General features: G+C 60.2%; 1 protein-coding gene across 1 annotated transcript; it reads left to right on the forward strand.

Moving 5' to 3' along the window:
• The first annotated feature begins 7,109 nt into the window (after positions 1–7,109).
• Positions 7,110–24,651, forward strand: FMNL1 (formin like 1). The gene is made up of 28 exons (XM_037411575.1): positions 7,110–7,299; positions 13,020–13,103; positions 13,355–13,438; positions 13,520–13,593; positions 14,093–14,176; positions 14,417–14,557; positions 15,393–15,527; positions 15,770–15,878; positions 16,124–16,200; positions 16,276–16,369; positions 16,700–16,774; positions 17,064–17,174; positions 17,267–17,416; positions 17,509–17,610; positions 17,724–17,967; positions 18,179–18,216; positions 18,432–18,465; positions 18,585–18,706; positions 19,185–19,387; positions 20,086–20,320; positions 20,418–20,486; positions 20,642–20,722; positions 21,069–21,198; positions 21,305–21,468; positions 21,723–21,824; positions 22,089–22,187; positions 22,344–22,467; positions 23,070–24,651. The coding sequence occupies exons 1-28, from the start codon at positions 7,153–7,155 to the stop codon at positions 23,171–23,173; spliced, it is 3,216 nt and encodes a 1,071-aa protein (XP_037267472.1). The 5' UTR covers positions 7,110–7,152; the 3' UTR covers positions 23,174–24,651.
• The last annotated feature ends 270 nt before the right edge of the window (positions 24,652–24,921 follow it).

The following is a 24,921-nucleotide window of genomic DNA, read 5'->3' on the forward strand; positions in this document are numbered from 1 at the left end:
TGGTGAAGCCACACCTGAGGGACTGTGTCATGTTCTGGGTTCCCCAGTGCATAAGACATGGACACACTGGAGAGGGTTCAGCGAAGGGTGATGGAGGGACTGGAGCACCTCACCTATGGGGAAAGGCTGAGGGAGCTGGGACTGCAGTCAAGAGAAGAGAGGGCTCAGAGGGGATCTCATAGATAGACACAAACACCTGAAGGGAGGGTGCAGAGGGGATGGAGCCAGGCTCTCGGTGGTGCCCAGAGGCCATGGGCACCAACTGAGCCACAGGAGATTCCATCAGAACCTCAGGAAACATGGAGCATTGGCACAGGCTGCCCAGGGAGGTTGCGTGATCTCCATCCTTGGGATATTAAAATACTGTCCAGGCACGGTCCTTGACAACTTGCTCTGGGTGGCCCCTGTGGGAGCAGGGGGATGGACCGGATGACCTCCAGAGGTTCTTCCTAGCCTCAGCTGTCCTGTGACTCTGTGAAAACCCAGCTCCTGTTGAAGCTGGGCTGGGGGCTGCTCTCCAGCATGTGCTGACCACCAGAGGACTGGCGAAGGTGCCCTGGCTGCAGTGGTCCAGCCGCATGGCCTCTGCCAGGACGCAGCTGTACCCGATAACACGCAGCTGAGGCATAGCTCTGACCTTTACTCCTCCTCTCCCTCCACTCCTGCTGGGCAACGCCACCAGGAGGGAGGGGGAAAGTGTTATTTTTATTAAACAGAACCAAATCCACCCACTCTCACAACCGTGATGTGGACACACATCAGAGCTCTGGCTGGCGGCACTCATGGGAATGAATGAAAGGGACACCAACAATTAGAGCTGCTGCCAGACCAGCGATGACAAATCCGCTTTTGAATAGTTTGCTGAAGGCTCTAGGAAGCTGATGGCCACCACAGCAGGAGGTTTCTATATCAGGATTTGGCATCCTGCTGCCTCATGAGATGGTAGAGCAACCGGAGTGCCTGTGGTCTCGTCATTGGGGGACTTGGTGGCTCTTCTCTGCTCTTCTCTTGGGCTCACAGGGAGGGATGCTGTCACCTTCCTGTCCCATTACTGTGGCACCAACTCTCCAGCTGACAAGGCTTTATCAGTGCCCAGGCCTGACTTGAATTTTTGTGGCAAAGCCTGTTCCTGTTAATAATGTGTATGGCTGATGGCTGCTTCTGGGTACATCTGACCATGGGAGGCAGGAGATGGCTGTGGTGTGGCAGAGCTGGGACATGCTCTGCTTGGGACTTGCTGGTCTCTCCCCTTGTTGGCAACAGTAGGTGCAACTTAAGAAGGAACTTTAGAAGCTGGTGCATGGTGCTCCAGCCAGAGAATGGGGAGCCCTTCTGGGCACCCTCAGTGATGGCGAGGCCACCTTGATATTTTCATTGCTTGGTGTGCTGTAGGTCATTTTTAGAGGTGGGCAGCTCTAAGCAGTTGAAGGGGTGAGGGCCATGGCAGCAAGCCTCTGTCGGGTGCAGCAGATGCATCTCTGTGACCGCTCCACCTTCCTGGGTGCCCCTGCGTAGTGGGTGTGAGGCTCTGCCAGTGTAACCCCACAATACCGAGGACAAGGGGTCATCACCGAGGTTAAGTTGGCCTGTGCCTTGTGTCAAAACCACTTCCTTAAAGAAAAAAAGGTGAGTCATTGCCATGGGAGACTACCTTCCAAAGGGAATAGCGTGCCCAGCACGCCGACTGGACCCACTTCTCAGGGAAGCCTGCTGCCTCCCCGAGTCTGGGTTGAAGATGCCAAGAGCAAGCTCGCTTTGCTGGGTGTGGAGCAAAACAGTGGCGAAGGCTGAGGTACTTCATGTTGTCTTTGCCTCAGTAGTAAGACCAGTTGTTCCTGGGGTACTCAGCCCCCTGAGCTGGAGGACAGGGGAGCAGAATGAAGCCCCCGCAATCCCAGGGAAATGCTGGGTGACCTGCTGCACCACGTAGGCACGCACAAGTCCATGGGGCTGGATGGGACCCACCAGAGGGTACCAAGCGGGCTGGTGAAAGAGCTTACTGAACTGCTTCCCATCTTTTATCAGCAGCCCTGGCAAACTGGGGATGACCTGGGGGTGCTGGCTGGTGGCTGGCCGAACGTGAGCCAGCAGTGTGCCTGGCTGGCCAAGAAGGCCAACAGCATCCTGGCTTGCACCAGCAGCAGTGTGGCCAGCAGGGAGGTGCTGAGGTGTGTCCAGAGATGGGCGATGGAGCCGGGGAAGGGGCTGGGGCACCAGTCTGATGGGGGGCGGCTGGGGGAGCTGGGGGTGTTCAGCCCGGAGAGGAGGGGGCTCAGCGGGGACCTGATCGCTCCCTACAGCTGCCTGGCAGGGGGCTGCAGGCAGGGGGGGCCGGTCTCTGCTCCCAGGTAACAAGGGACAGGACAAGAGGGAGCAGCCTCAGGTTGTGCCAGGGGAGGTTTAGATTGGGTGTCGGGAAAAATTTCTTCACCAAAAGGGTGGCCAAGCACCGGAACCGGCTGCCCAGGGAGGTGGTGGGGACACCATCCCTGCGGGTCTTTAAAAACCACATAGACGTGGTGCTTGGGGACACGGTTTAGTGATGGACTTGGCTGTGCTGGGTTAACGGTCAGACTTGATGAGTTGGTCTCTTCCAAGCTAAACAATTCTGTGATTCCTCACAGGATCCATCCATGGCTCTTCAATGGCTGGGTGGGACATCTCCTGACAGAGCTCACCTGCTTCTTGTTCCTCCATGTTTTCCGCAGGAGAAGTGGATTCACTGCTCAGAGTTGGAAGAGAAACTCCTTAGAAGCAAATAAAAAACCAAAAATATTCCACGTTCTATTCACAGCATTTGTTTTCCTTTCCCAGAGTAACAGAGAGAGGCTGAGGAACCCTCCGCTCTTCTCTTGATGTTCACATGCATCACATCCCAATTTTTACCCATTATCTATTCCATGTTTTCCTCTTTACACAGTCTCTGAACTCACATGCATCCCTTGGGAGCCAAGCTGAATGCCTTCAAGCTGCGGATGATAAGCAAACACCAAGTTACGTGTAATCAATCCCTTGATGAGCTATTTACCATGTGACATTAGCAAAATATTTCTGGTTGGGAGTTCTGTTTATCTTCATCTGTTTTCCAAACTCCTTGCAGCCCTGAAAATCCATATCCCAGGACTCCAGATGAGACCTTTTTCTCTATGATCCTGTATTTTGTGCTGTAAAAACTGATTTGCCTACAGAAGAAGCTGATTTACCAACAGAAGGCACATGGGTTCTTCTCCTTCCACTGCTTCCCATGGCTTAATACAGTAAAACGTACACTGGAGAAAGCAATGGGAAAATGCAAAGTGAAGTTATACCTGGAGCTCATTAAAGCCACTGAGAAATTCAGCAGCAAGCCCTGAAAATAGAAAACCCATCTCAGCATTTCAGAGGCAGAGGAATTAAGATTTTGATCCTTCCATCAAGAAAGATGTGGGCTGACCCTCACTTCAGCCACACAGCTTCAGGGTAGGTACTGAAATCATCAGGAATCCTCTGCCAAGGCAAGAGGGATGCCCTTGGGGCGCCTCGAGAAGCGGTTCCCTGCCTGTCCCAGGTACCCCTAGGTCCAGCTCCTTGGTGGTACCTGAGTGGGGGGGTCAGCTTTTCAAACACCTTCAAGCTTCTGGAGCTTAGTACTTCAGTGCCAAGTTATCATGATAATCTTGGGTTTATTCTGGGCTGCATGATCTAGGTTTAGGAATGCTTATTTGGATGAGGGAATACTGCCTGGGTAACTCCAACATCAAGAAATAGCGGGGTTTTCGTGGACCTGCAAATTCAGGGGAAAAAAACCCCTGAGGAGTACTGTGTCCTGCTTGAGTGCTTTCCAGTGAATTGAAATTAATTAAGAAAACAGACCTAAGTCTGGAGTCAACTTTAATGTAAAAAAATAATTAGCCCTGGGCTATTGAAGATGATTATTTGAACACATAATTTCCAGATTTTTTTTTTAACAACTTTAATAGCAGGGAGCAAATAGACACCCCGTAATTTGAATTATCAGATAAAAGCCTTCATGTATTGCAAGTCAAACACCGGAGAAGTGGTGAAAGGGGAGAAGACACGAGAGCACGAGGACTCGGTAGCGACAGATGCAAAGGCAGTTGAATGAAGAGAGAAGCTGTGAGTGATGAAGGAGCATCAGCGATGTCTGGGCTGTGATGCTCTCGTCTCAGCAAAGCTCCTCAAGCCAGGTGGGGTGTCCTTGCTTCCCAAAGGGCACGGCCAGGTCCCAGCCAGGCTCCAAGAGGTCAGGATGCTCTTTGTGGTCACAGGAGCTCAACAACCATCACCCCAAGGTGCAGCACTTGGGATGGGTTGTGCAGGGCTGGCCCAAGAGCAGAGCAGGTCAGAGCCATGAAGTTCCCTCACCCAGGGACCATGGGCGCAGCAGCTGGGCCACCAGTGCTGGTGGCACCTGGGTCTCTGGGATTGAGATGAGGGGTGAGCAGGATGCTCCCCAGTCTTGTCCTCCAGGTACTGCTTCTGCCAGGACTACCACATCCAACCTGCACCAAGGACCTCCAGCACCCCGAAATCCAGGGCTGGGGACCCACTTTGGAGCTCGATTCCATGCCCACCGGGATCAGAACAACACCAAATCCCTGGTGAAACACGTCCTCATGCAAAGGGGGCCACAAGCCCTGTCCTTCCCAGTGCACCGCCCCTATTTCATGCCCTGCTTTCACAGCCTTCATCCCACCATCACAGCCCTCCCCATGTCCAGGAGATGGTACTGTTGGCCTTGTCCCTGCTTCTTTTGGGGTTGGAGAGCCAAGGTTGTCCCTCCCGCCAGCCCTGTCCTGCACAGGCCTGCCTGCTGCTCTGATCCTGCTTGCCCTTGGCATGGGGCATCCCACCCCAAGTCAGGATGGGACCTTTGAGATCAACGCCTGGGACATGTCCTAGTGTCCCACCTCCCACCAGGCTTTGTCCACACCAGGTCTCCTGTGTGGGGGTCTCCACTCCTACCCTGCAGCCCCAGCTGGTATCCCAACCCTGGTGCTTCCCATCAGGAAAAGCCCTTGTGCCCTTTCCAGCTCTGGTGTCACCAGCATGAGTACAGGCGCTCAAACAGCACCTGGGTTTCACCCCGACATGCAGGCAGGACCCTCGGGGGGGATCCAGGCCTTGGGGTCCCCACAGACCCCCTGCCCCATAGCAGGGCCCCTCCCCAGCATGGGTGAAAGCTCTGGTCCTCACGCATGGTCCTGGTGACATCTGCCCTCCTGGCACCTCTCTGGGACTGCCCCGGGTGGCCGTCCCCGTCCCCACAGAGGGTCGCCATGCCTTCCCTTAAAAACCAGGATCAGGGAATTAAATGCAAAATATTTAATGAGGTGTCGAAATATTTAATGAAACAAAGAGGCTTCAGCTGCAAAATCAAGCTTTGGAAAATCAGAACAACCCCAAATGTGGGTGACCCCAATTTCGGTGCTGCTGAGCCGCCCACGGCTCCTCCCCGACCTCCCAAAGCCCTGGGAGTGCCAGAGGGGCTGCAGCATCTTGCCGGGGGCAGCTGCCAGCCCGCGTCGGGCACGTCCTGGATGGGGTTTGGGGTTTGCAGGGGGTGGGAGAGGTCGGCAGGACCGGTTGGGTGCCTCGTCCTGCTCCCCGTGGCGCAGGGTGCCTTGCCGCGACACTGCGGCAGGTCTCGCTGAGCAGGAGGTGCCACAGGAGCTGGACAGGCACGGGAATAGCCCCGGGATGCATGGGGGCTGCTGGACCACAGCAGGTTCTGGGATCCCAGCTGGATCCATCCTCCACGCAGCCCTCAGCAGATCTCACCTCACAGCTGAAATTCCAGCGAATCTTATGGAATCTCATGAAAACTCAGGAAATCTTGTGGAATCTGGCCAAATCCCAGTGGAATAAGGTGCCTCGTGCGCTGGCAGCTGTGCGGGGCTATGGTTGTCACTGCTGGTGTGGCCTCGGCGTGGGCAGGGAGCGAGTGTGAAGCCGGCCTCCGTGCCCCCCAGGGTGCTCAGCTGAGGGTGCTGGGTGCTGCGGGTCCCCTGGGCAAGCCACTGGGAGTGTCGATGCCGGAGCTGGCTCCATCCCTGCCTGCCCCTGCCCGTGGGTGAGGTGGTGCTGCTCATCCCGGCCCCCAGGATCGGGCCCTCCCTGCCTGCCCCGTGCCAGCTGGGCGCTGGGGGTGTGTCACCCCCCAGGGAGTCCCCAGACCCGGTGTCACCCACTCCGCAGGTCCCTCACCCAGGGGTGCAGGGAGTTTGCTCAGCCTGGGCTCTCCCGGCTGGGGTGGGAGGGGGGGAGCCCAGCACGTCCCGGCTGCCCTCCCATCTGACCAGTAAAACTAAAATAATGGGATAAAATGGGATAAAAGTAAATAAAGTAAATAATGAAATTAAATAAATTATAAAATAAAAAAAGATTAAATGAAAAAATGATAAAATAGTAAGTAATATAATAAAATAAAGAATGAAACAAATAATAAATTAATACCAAATTAAAATAAAGAATGAAATAAATAATAAATTAATACCAAATTAAAATAAATAATATAATAAAATATGTAATAGAAAAAACAAATAATGAAATGATGGAATAAATAATAGAAGAATGAAATGATGAAATAAATAATAGAAGAATGAAATGATGAAATAAATAATAAAATTTAAAAATTAAAGGGAAAGGAAATATTAACTATTTAAAAAGTAAATACAATTAAATAAATAAGGTAAAAATTGCAGTAAAAAAATAAAATAAAAATGGAAATTAAGAATGAAAGAAAAAACAGTGTGAATTAAAAATGAAGCAAAATGATAAACCAAAAGAAAAACAGTAAGATGAAATATTAAGCGCATAAATTAGAAAATGAAGAAAATAGAAATGAAGCGACAATTATTTCTTTTTCCGTAATAACTAATTAGGACGAATTAATTAAAAAGAGACAGAAAAAAAGTCCTGGCGATTCATGGCCGGGGCGGGCGGCGGCAGGTGCGGCGGGGCGGGGCGTGTGGGGGCGGGGGCGGGGCGGGCGGGGGCGGGGGCGGGGCGGGCGGGGGCGGGGGCGGGGCGCCGGGCGCGATAACGCCCCGCGGGAGCGGCGGGTGCCGAGAGCCGCTGCTGAGGCGGGGAGCGCGGGCGGGGGAGCAGCGCGGGCCGAGCCCAGCCCAGCCCAGCCCAGCCCAGCCCGCCATGGGCAACGCGGCCGGCGGCATGGAGGGGGGGGCGGCGGGGCGCGACCCCCGGCCCCCAGGCCCCCCCCCCGGCGCCGCCCCGCCGCCCGCCCGGCAGCCCATGCCCACCGCCGCCGAGCTGGAGGAGCGCTTCGGCCGCGTCCTGGTGAGTGCGGGGGGGCGCGGGCGTCCGCATCCCACCCCGGCGGCAGTTTTGCTCTGTTCTCATTTTATTAGTCGAGCGATTAATTAAATCCACCCCGGTTGATGTAGTATTTGTCATTAGTAAGGGTAATGGTTCCGCTGGTTACTCCCGGGGGATGCTCGACCCAGCCCGCGGGATGCCCCACAGCCGGTGCGGTCCCCGGGGGGCACGGGGGGATCCACCCACTGTTGGGGTGACCCCGGCTGCGGGACACCCGGCCGTGGCGGGGAGCTGGCAGGGCCCGCAGCCGGCAGTGTGCTGCAGGCAGCCGGTGCTGCGGATGGCGAGGCTCACCGCCCTCCCCTGCCTCCTCCTTCCCGGGGCCCTTCTCCCTGGGATAAACCACCGGCATCGCTCCCGGTGTCCCCCCAAGCCGCGTTCTCGTGGGATGACAGCTCCTTGGAATCCCGGGAGCTGGGGGAGAGCAGTTCGCGCCTGCTGCCCTCCGTCCTTGGCGGCTGGCCGTGACCTTCGCGCCGCGGTCCCACCGGGGGAGCCAGCCACACTCCATCCCGCACCCTCTCCCAAAACGCTCCGTGGTGGAGAGTCAGGCTGGGAGCTGGGAAAAAAAAAATGCGGCTTTAACGCCCTGTTTCCCCGGTGGGAGCTGGAGTTGCCCTCCCTGTGCCGGGAGCAACCACAGGGAAAAGCTCCTGCAGATGCTGGTACACTGGGATCCACTGGGTAGGATCCACCAGGTGGGATCTACCATCCCAGCCCTGAGCACAAATCGTTGGGAAGCTTTTTTTTCTCGTGTGGCATTTGTAGGAGGATTATTTAGGGATGGGCATAGCAGCTAGAGCCGCCACCGCCTCCCGGCCCCTGGCGCAGGGCAGTGACGGTGAAGAGCTTTGCAAGGCGGGGACCTGCATGGGGCCCCCAAATCCCCGAGGAGGGGGCTTTGCAGTGGGATGCCCATGGTGGCAGGCGGCCGAGCTGGGCGGTGGTGCCAGCAATGGCTGCCAGGTGTGGTGGTGGTGGTGGCGGCAGGAGGGGAAGGTGGTGGCAGGGACCTCAGGGTGCTTCCGCTGCTGCTGCAAGGCCTCAGGAAATGGCGCGTTTTGCCCAGCTGGGTGGTGGCGGGTTGCAAATCCTAAAGTGAAAAAACATTGGAAAAGGGGAAAGCGCTGCTCCAGGCCCTCGCCACCTTCGCGAGGGAAAGCCCTTTCCTGGGAACCAGGGGACCCAGGGAGCTGGGGTTCGGCCAGACGGGAACTGAGTGCCTTGTGAAATCGCTGTCCCAATCTTGCTTCCTCCTTTCACAGGTTCCCTTTCCCCTTCTCGTGGCTGGCGGGACTTTGGGACCCCTGGGCGGCAGAGGGGGATAGGGACTGGGGACATCCCTCCGCCATCACCCACCCCAACCATGTTCCGTGACTCGGGATTCATTCTTCCACCTCCTGAGCTTGTGAGATCAGTGATGGAGCAGGAGGGGATGGGCTGGCAATCTCCTGGTGGGGCATGATCCAGCTCTGACATGTTGCCATGGTTACAGTGATGCCATGTGCGCACATCTGTGCAAACCATTTTGGGCTGGACATCCCAGACTGGGAGAACTGGTAGGGCAAAGCCTGGGCAGAAAAGCCAACGGCAGAGCGCAGAGGATCCAAACTGGATAAACCCAGCCCATGCCAAGAAATGGGGAGTTTAGTTTTATCCTCAAAAGCTGACTTCTGCCCAGGGAGGGTACTGTGGCAGATGCTGCCCTGGCAGAGCAATGGGTTGTCCCTGTGCCAAGCGGTCTGGGATGTGCCCAGGTGGCTTTTTGGGATGGAGAGAAGGAAATGGAGCATCTTTGCTGCTGGGATAGAGATGCTCCCACTTGGAGCAGTCAGGACTTTTCCCCTTTTGCATGTCAAGAGGCAGCAATTGGGAATATATAAATTAATTTGGGAATTGAGGGTGTGGTGGAGGTGAAGCTGGGAATAGCTGGGGGGGTTGGTTGGAGCCTTGGGGATGGCGGCCGATGGGCACAGGGGCTGCTCCGGCAGGGGGGGGTTGCTGGCAGGGGCTTTGCTGCCTCCTCTCCCAGGACCTGGGGGAGAGTATGGCAAACGTCACTGCTGCAGATGTTTGCGGATGTGCTGTTGGCTTCAGTGGTGAGACTGATCCCCAGTGAGCGCCAGCTGCAGTGTCGGCCTCTGCTCAACTGAGAAGGAAACCTGATGCTTGGCTTTCTAAAGCTGGATCCATCCTGCACCCAGTCCTGGCGCGGTGGCCGAGTCCGGCTGGTTGCTGTGGGGGCTGCGATGGGGTGCCCCCATGGGGGCCGTGTGCCTGGGGTAGAGAGGGGAACGGCTTGTGATGGATCAGGCCCTGGCTGAATGAGGAGGGTGTCCCAGTGCAGGGCTCCCCCCCGTGTGTGGGTACGAGGGGGCACCAGGCACCCGGTGGGGCTGTGGGCATGGTGGCTGCATCAGGCTCACTTCTCCAGCCTGTGCTGAGAGCAGCTTCGGCTCGTTCTTAAAATAGAGCCAGGAGCAGCAGGCAGCAGCAGCCACCCACCCCTCAGCCTGCTCCTTGCCACCCTCGCAGCAGGATCCGGCCATCCACAGGGACCCTTCTGCTCCTCTGCTGGCTTGTCCCTGCCTGGCATGTGGTGGGTATGGCACCTGGCTGGATCCAGGGGTTCCCTGGTGGGAGGAGCTGGTCCTGGGAGCATTGCCCAGCCTGGCTGGCTGCATGCAGGAGAGCCCTCAGTGGGCCTGATCCTGCTGGGTGCCCAGCTCTGAGCCTTGGGAAGAGGCAGGAGGACGGGTCCAGTGGCAGTCAGGGTCACTGGAGGGGATGCCGTGGGTTGGCTGGTGCTGTGGGGCTGGGCACGTCCCAAAGCCCCTTGGGTGGGAGTATCACACTCTGTGGCCATAAGGGATGGAGAATCCCGGGAGCGGGGTGGTCCATTGGCCACTAGCTCAGGCACCCGGCGACCTTAGTCCTTCCTGTGGCCAGTGAAAGCCCCAAACCTGCCATCTTGGGGCTGCTTTGGCCCCTTCCCTGCAGCGGGCAAGGCTGGTACCCGATGTCTGGACTGGGATGCTCTCCCATGCCACATGCCAGCAAGGCTTTCCATCCCCATCTCATGGCTGCACATCCCCCACACGCCCCAGAAACGATGCTCTCTGGGTTCAGCCTGGTTTTCACTCCAGCCCATCGGTGTTTCAGAGCAAACACTTCCGTAAAGGATGCTTTGAATTTTTTGTGCTGAGGTTTGGTGCAGAGCCTGGCTCTGCTCAGCTCTGACCGCTCATGTGCAGAACAAAATAAAGGTGTCTGACGCCCAGAATAGTTCCATCTCTCCGACGGCAGCAGCCCCAGCGCTGTGGGTGCTGCAATATGAAAAGGTCTTTTCATACCGGAAAATGATGTAGGTGCTGCTTTACGTCACCCCAGCCTCAGTTTTAGGTGCAGGGTAAAGCCCAGCTCAGCCCTACGGCTGGTGTTGGCTGAGCTGGTGGGTCCTGGCTGGCTGCATCCTGGTGCTGGACATGGGTGGGATGGCACTGTAGGCTCCATGGCACCCTGTGTCCCAGGAGGGTTGGTGGGGGATGTTTGGTGGCGTCCGTTCATTAACCTGGTGGGCTGTGATGCTGCTGGGAGGCTGGGGAAGCCCCACGCTGGGGTGGGACAAGGGTGCTGGGTGCCGGCCGGAGAGTGATGGGAGGTGGGATGTGGCTGCTGGGGCCAAGCCCCTGTGGCTTCTCCATCCTTGTCCCCCGAGGAGAAGGACTAAGTCCTTCCTCTGACACCTCTGATGTGCTTGGCTGCTGCCCTGCCCCACATCACCCACCCTGCCCCACACCTCCCACAGCACCAGTCCCCTGATCCCCAGCAGGAAATGAGCCAGTTTCTTCACGCTGCTGGTTGATGCTGAGGACTAGAGTGGAGCCACTTCCTCCCCCCCAGCACCACGTGCCCATCTGGGGCCGTGGCGGGATGCAGCCACCACCCAGTTTGTACCCGAACTGTGCCACATCCTGCCACCCAGCCCAGCCCTGCTTGTGAGGAGGGACTGCAGGGCTCTGTGGCAGAACCGCCTCCGTAGGGACATCCCCAGCATCCCCCTGCCCCGCCTGCATCCCCGTGGTGGGGAACCCATGGGAGGTCCTGTCCCACCGGTTGTGCTTGGTCCTGGTTTTTCCAAGTCCCACACATAGTCGACTGGAAAAGGTGGTCCAGGTGCCACCATCCCCCCTCTGCCAAGAGCACCTAACAACGTGCCATAGGTGCTGCTGTAGCCCTGGGTGGGGTGTTTGGGCATGTAGTCCTCTTGGCGCAGCCATGTCCCTTGGCCTGACCCTCCTGGGGGGGCTCGTCTACTCCAAGGATGGCAACTTGGGGACCACAAGGACAGGGCTCTGCAGCAAAGGGGACATCCAGGTGCTGCTGCCACTTAGCCCACCCTGGGTTCAGCTGGCAGATCCGGTGCAGCCTTGTCAGCTTTGCAATGAGGCTGTTTCTGACCCTGCCGTCTGATTTTACCCTCCCTGCAGAGCTCTCCGTGTGAGCTGTCCCCTGGCTAAATCTGGCCGAGTGCTGGCTCCTTCCCGCCCACGTCTCCTGATTTTGACTTCTTGCAAAAGCAGCTCGACAGGTCCTTGGTGGAGGCAGGTGGTGAGGTTTCTGCTCCTGCCCGCCACTGTGGCACCTCTCCTCTTGGACCTGCTCTTCTGTGTGCAACCAAACCCGTGGGAGATGCCTTTTCCCCAAGGATATGGTTGTCCCAGGGTGCCTGCACCCCACATGCCCAGTCCTTAACATCAGGGGACCCTAAAGCTGGATGTTAAAGGTGACCCGGGGCTGCATGTTGCCTCCATGTGCCAGCATGGCCGGGCTCTCCAGGCGAGCAGCAGCCTCAGCTCCTGCATCTCCCTGGGGGCTGGATCACCAAGAAATGGTTCTTTGGGGAAAATAAATCACCTGTGACCAGAGCTGAGCTCCCAGCATGGCCCAGGCCATGGTGAGGGCTCTGTTAAAGGCTCTGCCGGTCACCCTATGGTGTCCCTTAGGGACCTGCTGGGTGCCCTGAGCACCCCAGCGGCAGGAGCAGCACCGGGAGCCCCCTGAAGCCCCCGGCTGTGGTGTGGAGTGGTTTCGGCAGCTGCCTCGTGCCGTTTGGAGAGCGGAAACCACATCATGTCCTGCCAGGGTGGCCCCGGGGGGGTGACGGGGGCCAGGGTTGTGCAATGGTGTTGCGGAGGGATGTGGTGACACACCAGACTCTGCCCTGACATCATGTCTCTAAAGAAATGCTGGTTTCACCAGCTGGGCTCGTCACGCACCTGCGGCGGGGGACTGGGAGGTGACCGTCATCCCTGAGCAGGGCCCAGGCTCTGGGGTTCCTCAGCTGTGTCCCCAGCCTGTGTCTCTGCTCCTCACCAGAACTGGGCTGGCTGAGGCTGGTAGCATTGTGCGCTTGTGACACGGATGGACGGGTCCAGTTTTTCCTCCTGTCCTCCAATAACACCTTCTGCCTCGGGGAGCCCCAGGTGGGGACATTGCTGATGGGCCCATGGCTGGTGGGATGCAAACATCCTGGGAATGGTTGTGTCCCCATCCTCCCCCTGATATCCCCATCCTCCCACCACTGAGCAAGGACACCGGATGCTGGATGAGCAGTGGGTGCTACAGCCCCTGGGCATGTTTCAGGGGATGACCCCAACCCTGACACTATCACCCCACAGAACTCCATGAACCTGCCCCCAGACAAGATGAAGCTGCTCAACCAGTATGACAATGAGAAGAAGTGGGAGCTCATCTGTGACCAGGTGAGGTCCAGGTGTCACAGTGTCTCTGGTGCTGTCCCTGTCCCCAAGTGCCACTTGTGGAACAGGCACCAACCTGGCATGTGCCGAGTGCTGACATCCGTCCCTGTTAGCGCGACAGTGCCTCATTAACCTGATTAAACGTTGATGCAGTACAGGGGCAGGGACAGGGACACTGGCTGCTGCAGAGACAGTGGCATGTCCCTGCGCCACGGGCGGGCGGTTTGGTTTCAGCCTCTCTCTGGGGCTCGTAGGAGCGTTTCCAGGTGAAAAACCCACCATCTGCCTACATCCAGAAGCTGAAGAGCTACTTGGACACGGGTGGCGTAAGCAGGAAGGTGAGGACTCCCCCTTGCACCCCGTGTCCCCTTCCTGGGTTGGGCGTGGGGACAGTGCCAACAGCTCTCCCCATCCCATAGTTCAAGAGGCGAGTACAGGAATCGACACAGGTTCTCCGGGAACTGGAGATTTCCTTGAGGACCAACTACATCGGGTAAGGGTGAGGCGTCCTTGTCATCACCCAGCTGCCACTGCTGTCCCCGGCGTTGCTGGCAGAGAGATTGGCAGTGGCTTGTGGCCGTGGGGGTGACAGCAGGATGTGGAGGCTGGTGGCCTCATCCTGCCCCTCTGAGATGGCTCTGATGGGAGGACGGGGGTGCTGTAGGACCTGAACCCCATTTTGGCTCTCTGGTACCCCCTGGGTGCCAGGATGGACCCTGGTCCCCACCCTGCGTGTCCCAACCCCTCACGGTGTGGTGGGTTCTGAGCTATGGGTGCCTGTGTCCCACCACCCAGGGTCAAGCTGTCCTGCAGTGGTGGCAGCAGAGCATGCATCGGGAGGTGTGCCAGCTCACGGTGCCACCTCATGTCCACAGCGTGTCCCACCCTCGCTGGGGACCTCTGACCGGGGGTGGCTCCACTGAGGGGCTGGAGCAGGGAGATGGGAGGGTGAGGAGGGCTGTCGGAGCCCACTAACCCCCTGCACCCCACAGCTGGGTCCAGGAGTTCCTCAACGAGGAGAACAAGGGGCTGGATGTGCTGCTGGAGTACCTCGCCTTTGCCCAGTGCTCCGTCGCGTATGTCACCACCGGCTGCCCCATCCCCCAGGCCAGGGCCAGCCTCCCCTGGGACTCAGTGAGGCTGGGGATGTCCTGGGGGGCTCTTCCCCAGCATGGGAGTGATGGAGCTAAGGATCCTCCATCGCTAGGGTTGAGCAGAACATCCCAGCATCCCCAGCCTTGGGGACCCCGGTGGGGGTGTCTGCCCATATCGGGGTGCCACATCTCACCCATCTCTGTGTCCCCACGGGCCACCAGGTACGACATGGAGAGCGCCGAGAACGGCAGCCCAGGCTCTGACAAGGGCAAGGTCCTGGAGCGGTCGCTGGAGGACCTGAGCAAAAGCAGCTCCTCGTCCCCCACCCAGGGCTCCTCCAAAGTGCGGCACCTCACTGTAAGGTAACACGTGGTCCGTCCCCAGCTGTCCCCCTCGGCCTCCATGCTCCCCGCCTCGCTGCACCCCCAGCCGCGCCATGCTCAGAGAGGGGCTCGGCAGGGAGACGCAGGCCTGGTCCTAAAAATGGGTCCCCGTCGCTGGTTTAGGGGGGGACAAAGCCACGTCCCCATGTATGCATGCAAGGGACAAACCCTGCAGGCCCCCAGCCGGCCCCCAGCCCCACACCGTGACCCTTGTGGGATGCTCTGGGTAAAATCCACGAATAAGCAAAAATTGGAGATGCTGGAGAATTTGGGGGAGCAAATTGCAAATCGTTCCCCCCCAAGTTTAAAACCGGGGTGGAGGAATGGCCTGCGACCCCCGTGGCCGGTCCCCGTGGCTGGTGGCTCTCGCTTGGCGCCATTCACCCCCGCAGCCCCCTTCTAACCCCGCTCTTCTCTTGCACGCTGCCGGGGGACGCGCTGACGGTAGGTGACGGGGCCAGGGCACTGGCGGGACAGGGACACCCTGGTGGGACTCCGCTGCCAGTCACCGGCATTGGGGACAGTGCCTGTGGGGCATCCCCAGTGGGCAGAGGGGGGGGTCCCAGGGGACACCCCACCACAGTCGCCCTGGGAGCCGTAATGTGGCACCCCGGGGACCATGGGGGTCCCTGATCGCCTGCCAGCAGCTCTGGAGGAGCCGAGGTGTCCCCCTCCAGCCCGAGGGACAGGTCAGGAGTGACGTGGCACCCGGAGGGGGTCCCAGCCCTTGTCCCCCAGCTGTGTCCCCAAGCCTGGGTGTCCCAGGGGCGCCGCGGGAGCCCCGTTTCTCCCTCCTGTCCTGCAGGCTCTAACGCACCTCCAGCTGCTGCCTCTCGAACCAGCACATCCACACCCTCCTCCGCCACGTCCACCCCAGCGTCCCCTGCAGTGCCCTGGGCAGTGATGGGGACAGTAGCCCCAGGTCACCCAGCAGCTCCTACCCACCCCGGTGAGCCTCTGAGACCACCTTGTGCACACCCATCCCACCCCCAGCACCCCAGCAGCCCAAGCGCTTGTAGACGGACATGGACGTGGGGGGGTCTCTCCCGTGGGGACACAACTGTCCAGGTCCCTTGGTGTCTTCTCGCTCTTGCTGCCCACCCCCCCCACCCCCCCCCACCCCCCCCGGCTTTGCGCTGCGCCGCCCCGGCTGCCCCCCAGCCCCTGCTCAGTGCCCTTTCGCCCACCCAGGCTGAACCCCTCGCACAGCAGGAAGGCACTTAGGAACTCCCGCCTCATCAACCAGAAGGATGACGTCCATGTCTGCATCATGTGTCTCCGCGCCATCATGAACTACCAGGTGGGGGAGGGCAGGGTCTTCGGGGACCCACCTGGGGCTCCTCGAAAGCCTTCAGCCCCTGTGGGGCCATCTTCAGGGTCAGGGGTCAGGGTGGGACCTGGTCGCCATCCCCTCGCTCTGAGATGTCCTCACTCAACCTCGCGTCTGGTGGGGATGTGGTGTGGGGATGTCCCAAGGTCCTGGAGCATCCCTGGGCTGGGGACAGGAGGATGCACAACCCCATTAATGCTCCTTTTGCCCCCAAGTCTGGCTTCAGCCTGGTGATGAACCACCCAGCCTGCGTCAACGAGATCACCCTCAGCCTCAACAACAAGAACGCCAGGTAGGACCCATCCCCTGTCCCCCCGTCCCCCAGCCCGTGCCACGGCCCCAACCCCCTCCCACCCCATGTCTGCAGGACCAAGGCGCTGGTGCTGGAGCTGCTGGCTGCCGTCTGCCTTGTCCGAGGTGGCCATGACATCATCCTGGCCGCCTTTGACAACTTCAAGGAGGTGAGTCCTCAGCAGCCATGCATGGTCCCCACACTGACACCTGTGCTCTGGCTGGGTTCGTGCCTCAGTTTCTCTGTGTGGCAGAGCCCTGCATCATCAGGGCATCCTCTGTCCTGACAACGCCTGTCCTGTCACTTGCTTGTGGGTGCTCCAGCCATTGGGCTCGATGTCCCCATGCCAGGACCACATCGCAGCTGGACTGGGTGGCGGGCAGCACCTGTCAGAGTTGGGATGACATCCCTGGCAGGTGCCTCCTGCCTTGCCGCATCCCTGGGTGCCCACCCTGGCTGTGTCCCACCTGGCCCTCAGCCCCCTGCTCTCCCACCCCAGGTCTGCGGGGAGAAGAACCGCTTTGAGAAGTTGATGGAGTATTTCCGAAACGAGGACACCAACATCGACTTCATGGTGAGCAGCTGTAGGGCTGGTGCTCTGCTGTCCCCAGGGGCACTGTGTGCCCAAGGGGCAGCTGAGCCACTGTCCTGTCCTGGGTGTGCCAAGGGCTGTGGTGTCCCCCAGGGCTGCTGGGCTGCTGGTGCTTCCCCAGGGCTGTGAAACCGCCCTGCATACTCCAGGGGCCACCACGTCCCCGAGAGCCACCAGTCCACTGTGCACTACCTGGGGCACCGTGTTCCCAAGGATTACTGGGCCAACATGCCATGCTGGTGGCCACATTGAGCCTGTGCCTGTCCTGCAGGTGGCCTGCATGCAGTTCATCAACATCGTGGTTCACTCGGTGGAGAACATGAACTTCCGCGTCTTCCTGCAATATGAGTTCACCCACCTGGGGCTGGACCAGTACCTGGAGGTGGGTCATCCTGCACCGCCCCGGTGCTGAGCCCTGCTGCTGGGGGGAGGGGTGGGTGCCCTGTGACGGTGCCACCGGCTGTCTCATGGCAGAGTCTCCGTCTCACCGAGAGTGACAAGCTGCAGGTGCAGATCCAAGCCTACCTGGACAACATCTTCGATGTGGGGGCCGTGCTGGAGGACTCGGAGACCAAGACGGCGGTGCTGGAGCACATGGAGGAGCTGCAGGAGCACGTCAGCCAGGTGGGATGCGGGTGCGTGGGCAGGAGTTGCTGACGCCAGCCCCGAGGGAGGGATGAGGATGGGGCTGAGCAACGTCACTTCGTCCCCTGCAGTTGACGGAGAAGCTGCAGGATGCGGAGAACGACTCCATGGCCAAGATAGCGGAGCTGGAGAAGCAGCTGAGCCAGGCGCGGCAGGAGCTGGAGGCACTGCGGGTGAGCACCCATGGGCGTTACGGTGCTGCAGGCAGGGGTGGGTGCCTGGGGGGCCGGGGTTTGAGGGGTGCAGTGGGACACCGGTGATCTGCTGGGGCTTGTCACCACTGCAGGAGCAACTGAGCCCGCCACGGCCACCCAGCCCACCGGCCCCGCAGCCCCAGGAGTGCTACCGGCTGGCGCTGGAGCGGCAGCTGGCAGAGCTGGAGGAGAAGGGCTTGGTGCAGATCCTGCGTGGGCCTGACGGAGACGTCGCCATCAAAATTGTTCCCGTCGTCATAGAAACGCCAGCAGCCCCCGTGGTTACTGGAGAGGCCACTGCTGCCGCCACTGCTGCCGCCACTGCCACCTGCACAGGTACGTACCATAGGTGCAGGGGGATGGCAGCAGCCCGCAGTGTCCCCTTCCTAGTGGGGACACGTGGCACAGGGGCGCGGCAGCAGCGTGTCTCCGAGGGGGGCGCAGGGATGTGCCCAGGGACACAGGGTCACTCGGTGGCAGAGGGGATGTGGCGGTGGCACTGTGCCTGCTGTGCCACCGTCACACCCACGTCTTCTTTCCATTGCAGATGGTTTGGCTCCGGCTCCTCCAGCAGCACCTGGCACACCGCCCCCCCCCGCCCCCCCCCCCCCCTGCTGGGGGCTGAGCCTGGCCCCCCAGTGCCCCCCGCACTCCCATTGCCTGCAGGCACCGACCCCCCACCAGCCCCTCCGCTCCCAGGCACCCAAGTGCCACCCCCACCCCCACTGCTCCCAGGGGGGTTGGAGGGCCCTGTCCCCCCACCTCCACCACCCCCACCCCTGGGTGGGGAGCTCCCAGCTGGGCCAGCTGCCCCTCACCCTGCTGGCAGTTCAGGTAAGCGTGGCCCAGGGACGGTGGAGATGTCCCCCAGGTGAGGGCTGGGGGAATCCTGGGGTGGGTTTGGGAGCCCCCCACCCCATGATGTGTTGTCCCCCCTCCCTGTCACCCCACAGTGAAGGTGAAGAAGCCGATCCAGACCAAGTTTCGCATGCCAGTCTTCAACTGGGTGGCCCTGAAGCCGAGCCAGATCAATGGCACAGTCTTCACCGAGCTCAATGATGAGAAGGTGCTGCAGGTGAGGACACAGGAGGGTCCGGGGGGGTCTGGGTGCAGCACCCTTGGTTGGCCAGAGCCCCAGTCCACACTGCACCCACACTGAGGTTGCCTCCATGCCCCCCTTGTGCCTATCTGGGGGTGTCACATGGCTGCTGGAGGAGCTGGACGTTGGAGCAGCTCCTTGCCACCACGGAAAAGGAAAACATGGTATCTGCCATCCTTCTTTGGTCACCTGGTCCTTGTCCTCTTGCTTCATCCTTATCCTCCCATCCTGTCCGTTTCTTCCACATCTTCGTCCTCTGGTCCCCTCGTTACGCCCTTCCTGTCCCTGTCCTTTTCCCCTTGCTCCATCCACATCCCATCAACTTGACCTCATCCCCTTGCTCCATCTTCATCCTCTCACTCCTCACCCCCTTGTCCTCGCCCTCTGGCCCTGTCCTCATCCCAGATGTCCTGTGTCACCTCCCTGCTGTGCCTTCAGCCCTGTCTCTCTGCAGGAGCTGGACATGAGAGACTTCGAGGAGCAGTTTAAGACCAAGGCACAGGGCCCCGGCTTGGACATCAGTGCCCTCAAGGTGAAGGCCATGCAGAAGGCTCCCAGCAAGGTCACCCTCATGGAATCCAACCGAGCCAAAAACCTGGCCATCACACTCCGCAAGGGCGGCCGCAGCATCCAGGACATCTGCACAGCCATCGAGACGTGAGTGTCCCCTCCTTGATGGGAGGTCAGGCACAAGCCCAGCTACACCAGGGGGCTGGGATGGTGTTGGGTGTGCTGGGGTTGGAGGGGTGATAGCACCAGCTGGGGGGATGGGGGGATGCGGGGACCAGGCGCAGAGAGACGGGGGGATGCGGGGACCAGGCGCAGAGAGACGGGGGGATGCGGGGACCAGGCGCAGAGAGACGGGGGGATGCGGGGACCAGGCGCAGAGAGACGGGGGGATGCGGGGACCAGGCGCAGAGAGACGGGGGGATGCGGGGACCAGGCGCAGAGAGACGGGGGGATGCGGGGACCAGGCGCAGAGAGACGGGGGGATGCGGGGACCAGGCGCAGAGAGACGGGGGGATGCGGGGACCAGGCGCAGAGAGACGGGGGGATGCGGGGACCAGGCGCAGAGAGACGGGGGGATGCGGGGACCAGGCGCAGAGAGACGGGGGGATGCGGGGACCAGGCGCAGAGAGACGGGGGGATGCGGGGACCAGGCGCAGAGAGACGGGGGGATGCGGGGACCAGGCGCAGAGAGACGGGGGGATGCGGGGACCAGGCGCAGAGAGACGGGGGGATGCGGGGACCAGGCGCAGAGAGACGGGGGGATGCGGGGACCAGCCATGGGTGACAGGGCCTTGGGGAGCTGGTCGCAGGGTCTGACTGCACTGCGGGTTTCCCGCCACCCACAGGTATGACCAGCAAGCCCTGAGCCTCGATTTTCTGGAGCTGCTGCTGCGCTTCCTGCCCACCGAGTATGAGCGGACACTCATCGGGAAGTTTGAGCGGGAGCAGCAGCCACCGGAGGAGCTCTCAGACGAGGATCAGTTCATGATCCGCTTCAGCAAGATCCCACGCCTGGCTGAGCGCATGAATGTCATGATCTTCCTGGGCAACTTCAACGACACAGCCCAGCTGCTCATGCCGGTGGGTGCTGCGGGGGGCACAGGGTGGCTGTGGGTGGGGGGCTGCGAGGAGGTGGCACCCTGCAGCGAGACTCACGGGCTTTTCCTCCCATCCACAGCAACTCAACGCCATTATCGCCGCCTCCATGTCCCTCAAGTCCTCCAGCAAACTGCGCAACATCCTTGAGGTCTGGAGCTTGGCATGGGGTGGCCCTGGTGGAGGGACGTGGGGCTGGGATGGGTGCCTGCAGGGCGCTGCTGGGGCATGTGTAGGTGCTGTGCCCCCTCCCCAGGGTGCCCCATCCATGCCGGGTTGTGTACCCCAGCCGTGGTGTCTCCACAGATTGTCCTGGCCTTTGGGAACTACATGAACAGCAGCAAGCGCGGGGCAGCCTACGGCTTCCGCCTGCAGAGCCTGGATGCGGTAGGGTCCCCACAGGGCTGCCCCCTTTGCTGGGCCATGGGGACACTGTCACTGCCCGGGGATCAGCCTTGGGGATGGAGGGACTCAAGGACCAGCTGTAGGGATGGAGGGATGAGGAGACCAGGGTTGGAGAGGCAGGGGGAGGAACCAAAGTGGTGGAGATGCCCGAGAGATAGCCATGGGGTTCAGAGGATGCAGAAGTCAGATATGTAGAGATGGAGGGATGCAGGGAGCAGCTGTGGGGATGGAGGAAGATGAGAACCAGCCACAGGGATCGATGCAGCCTACCCTGAGCGGTGCGGGGGGCGATGGGATGCGGGTCGGGGCTGACGCTGTTCTCTCACAGCTCCTGGAGATGAAGTCAACAGACCGCAAGCAAACACTGCTGCACTACCTGGTGCGGGTGATCATGGAGAAGTACCCCGAGCTGACGGGCTTCCACACCGAGCTACACTTCCTTGACAAGGCGGGCACAGGTAGCGCCCATGGGCGCTGGGCTGGGGGAGTCATGACAGGCTGCAGCCATGGTACAGGGTCTCTCCGAGTCTGCTCTGACCCCCGCACTGCTCGCCCTCCCTGCAGTCTCCCTGGACAGCGTGTTGCAGGACGTGCGGAGCCTGCAGCAGGGGATGGAGCTGACCCGCAAGGAGTTCATGCGGCAGGACGACAGCCCCGTGCTCAAGGAGTTCCTCAAGGTCAACTCAGAGGTGATGGAGAAGCTGCAGGCTGACAGCAAAACTGCCAAGGTGGGTGCTGGGGGTAGCGCAGGGTTGTGGAGCGGGATTGCGCCCCCCCATTCCTAGGTGGGACACCCTGGGGTGCCCTGTGCCCACACGTCTGTTCCATGGGAGAGGCTCCCGGCTGGGACGTGGCTCCAGCAGAAAAGCTGGGAGGGGTTTGGAGGGGGATGGCGTTGTGGGAGAGGCTGGGAGGAGGCAGTGGGTGAGGGAGTGCTGGTGCCCCAGCCTCAGCCCCCCAGTCGAGGTGTCTGTGCCCGCAGGAGGCGTACGAGTCGGCTGTGGAATATTTTGGGGAGAACCCCAAGACCAGTCCTCCCACCACCTTCTTCCCCATGTTCATGCGCTTCATCAGAGCCTACAAGGTAGGAGGAGACAGGGGGTGTGTGCCGTGTTTCTGGGGGCTGGGAGAAGGTTTGGGGGGGGTCTGACCCCACTTTGGAGTAACTGGCAAAATCTGTGCACGGGGCTGGGGGCTTGGGGCTCACAGGACAGGAAACCCTGGGGCTCAGCACTGTGCTTCGGGGTGCTCAGGGATGCTGGAGCTGAGCTGGGGGGAGCTGGGGGGGGCTGCTGTCCCACAGCAGGACCCCTCTGGCTCAGCACACCCTCCCTGTACCTCTCCCAAGAAAGCAGAGCAGGACATCGAGCTGTGGAAGAAGCAGGAGGCCATGGCCAAAGAGCCAGAATCTGCCCCCCCCAGCAGTGAGAACCGTCCTGAGGTGAAGGTGCCCCACGTGTCAGGGGTCCAGCCCTGGGTGGGCTGCATGGTGGGGAAGGGCAAAACAGGTCCTGCTGTGGAAGAGCGAGGGTGAGGGCACCCCGTCTCCTTTGGGGTGCGGCGGGAGGCCACACCGTTCACCCCGCGCTGTCCCCAACCTCAGTTGCCCACCCAGAAAGCCAAGCGGCAGCAGATGGACGTGATCGCCGAGCTGAAGAAGAAGCAGATGGTGAAGGAGCCGCTCATCTACGAAGGCAAAGATGGTGCCATCGAGGATATTATTTCAGGTGAGAGATTATTGCAGGTGACCAGCCAGGTGTCCCCCCCTGTGGCAGACTTGGTGTTGGCGGGGAGACCCTTGGTGCTGGGGGGCTGCAGGGGACGGTCACAGCCAGGAGCTGGAGGGCCGCCGAGCCCCGTTACGGGGACCAAATCTATCCCACACGGCAGAGCTGCCAAGTGCTCCCTGCCCTGTCTCATTAGCTCTTCCTCCTCTTCTGCTTCTTCCTCCTCTCTCCTCCTCCTCGCTGTCTCTCTGGATTGCTCTACTCAGCTCTGAAAACTGTTCCTTTCACAGCCCGGACGGGCAAACGCTCGTCCCGGCTCTTCTGCGACGTGAGCTTCAATGAGGAGAGTCCTCTGTAGGTAACGTGGGGCCAGCGCGGTGCCGGCAGGGCAATGGGGGCTGCTAGGCTTTGCCCCCCTCCTGAGCCAGGGGCCGGGGTCCCGCTGGTTGGCCCTTCGTAGCTGCTGCTCCTCCTGGCTCTGTGCTAGGGCTTCTCCTGAGCATCCTCCTACCCAAAGGTGTGACTCCTGGGTGGGGAGGGGGTCCAGCCGTCAGCGGGTGGGCAGGGGAGCTCAGCCAGCTCCACACTTTCTCCCGCTGCAGATCTGCGGAACAACCCATACCGGCGCGCAGACAAGGGCCGCGGCAGTGCCAAGAAACGGGCTGCGGGGCAGAGCCTGCAGGTGACACCGGACATCTCGCTGTGACCGGCGCCGGCCCTGCAGCTGCCAGGACCATCCTTCTGCCACAGATGGGACCCCAGGATGTCAACCCACTGGCCCCGGACAAAGCAGGGCAGAGGCACAGCGCCTGCTCCCAGCTGCTCCAGCTGCTTAGTGTGCCAGCTCCCGCCCTGCGTGCCCTGGGGTCTGGCGCAGGGATGCCTCACTTCTTGCTTAGCAATGCCTCTGAGCTCCTCTCCTCCAGGCTGGCAGGGCTGGGGGACCCTCCTGGCTACAGGCAGGGAAGGGGGAGTACAGAAGGGCCCCCAGCTTGCCCTGGCAGGAGGAGAGTGGCTGCCCCATCCCTCCCCTAGAGCTGCTCCCTTGTACGCCTGCCCCAGGGTCAGCCCTGTGCGCCGGTGTGCCCCACTCTTCAGCTTGCTGGTGCCTTTGATTTCCCGCTGCAGGGGGGCGGAGGGTCATACGCCAGGGATGCAGCAATCCCTGCACATCTCCCCCCTCTCCCCCAGCCTTGCAGTGCCCTTTGAGACCTGTGCTCTCTGCTGCAGAGCTGAGCCGGCACGGGGCTGTGCCTCCAGCGAGGAGCCTGCTGCAACGATCCCACCCTGGGCACTCCCCGTACCCCAGGAGCTGGCAGGGGTGCTATTTTACAGTGGGATTTTTTTAAGTCTTCCTTAAAATTTCTCTGTGCTATAGGAGCAGGGACTGGGATACCCATATACAAGGTCTCACCAGGATCCTAAGGCCACAGTGAGCAGCACTAGGCTGTTCCTCAGTGCAGGGGAGGCTCTGTAGCTATGACAATCAGCAGCAGGGTCAAGGATTTACTGTCCTGAAGTCTCTGCGTGGTGGTACCTAGCTCTGCCCCTCCCCATCCATCCACCCCCTGTGTCAGGGCTGGAGCCTCTTGGAGCCAGCCGTGATGGTCAGCCCTTGGGGAGCAGGAGCTGCAGGCCGCGACATGCAGCAGGTGCTAGACAGCCTCCAGCGACCACCGTGAGCCCAAAATGCTGCAGGGTCACCGCTGCAGTCGCAGGAGGAAGAGGCCAGAGAGCTGCACAAGCTTCCAAATAACACACTGGACTCCATTCCTCCCCTGCCCTGCTGCTGCTGGGTGAATCCAAACCATGCACTGTCACAATTAACCTGCTCACGCAATTAGCTTCATTAAATGGCCCCTGCTCGCCCTGCTGCCGTGTACGGCACGCTCTACCTGGCGGCCGTGTACGCTCTCGCTCGCTGCAGCTCGTAGCCTGGGGTAAGCCCTCACCGTCCACCAGAGTAGCAACCGCTTCCTGCTGTAATTATGATGCTCTGCGCCAGCCGGCTCCGTACCGCACGCAAGCTCAAAGGGGAGGGAAGGGAAATGAATGTGTAACTTATAAATGCCTTTAAGCCAGAAATGGAAAACATTAACTGCTAATTTGTATACATTATTTTTATATACTGAAGGCCTGTTTAATCTAAAGCAGAACTGGTAATAAAATTACTCTGAGGATAAAGCACTTGTCTGTGGGAAGGGGGAAGCTTTACCTGGAGGCGGGGGATGCTGCAGGGAAGGGAGAGATGCGTGAGCTGCTGCTTGCTGCTCCACCGACGTGTTATCTCCTGCACAAGGATCGGCTGCCAGGCGCGGCGACCGTTGAGCATTTTGATGTGGAAGATCTATTTCTGACTTGCCCATGATGGCAGCCAGGGGGTAGGGTCTCTTCAAGGCTCTGCTCAGCCCCGCAGGCCCTGCCCCCCCTCCCCAAGACTGGCAGCCTCTAGGC

The sequence above is a fragment of the Falco rusticolus genome, chromosome 18, assembly GCF_015220075.1.
Source record: "Falco rusticolus isolate bFalRus1 chromosome 18, bFalRus1.pri, whole genome shotgun sequence".
NCBI lineage: Eukaryota > Metazoa > Chordata > Aves > Falconiformes > Falconidae > Falco > Falco rusticolus.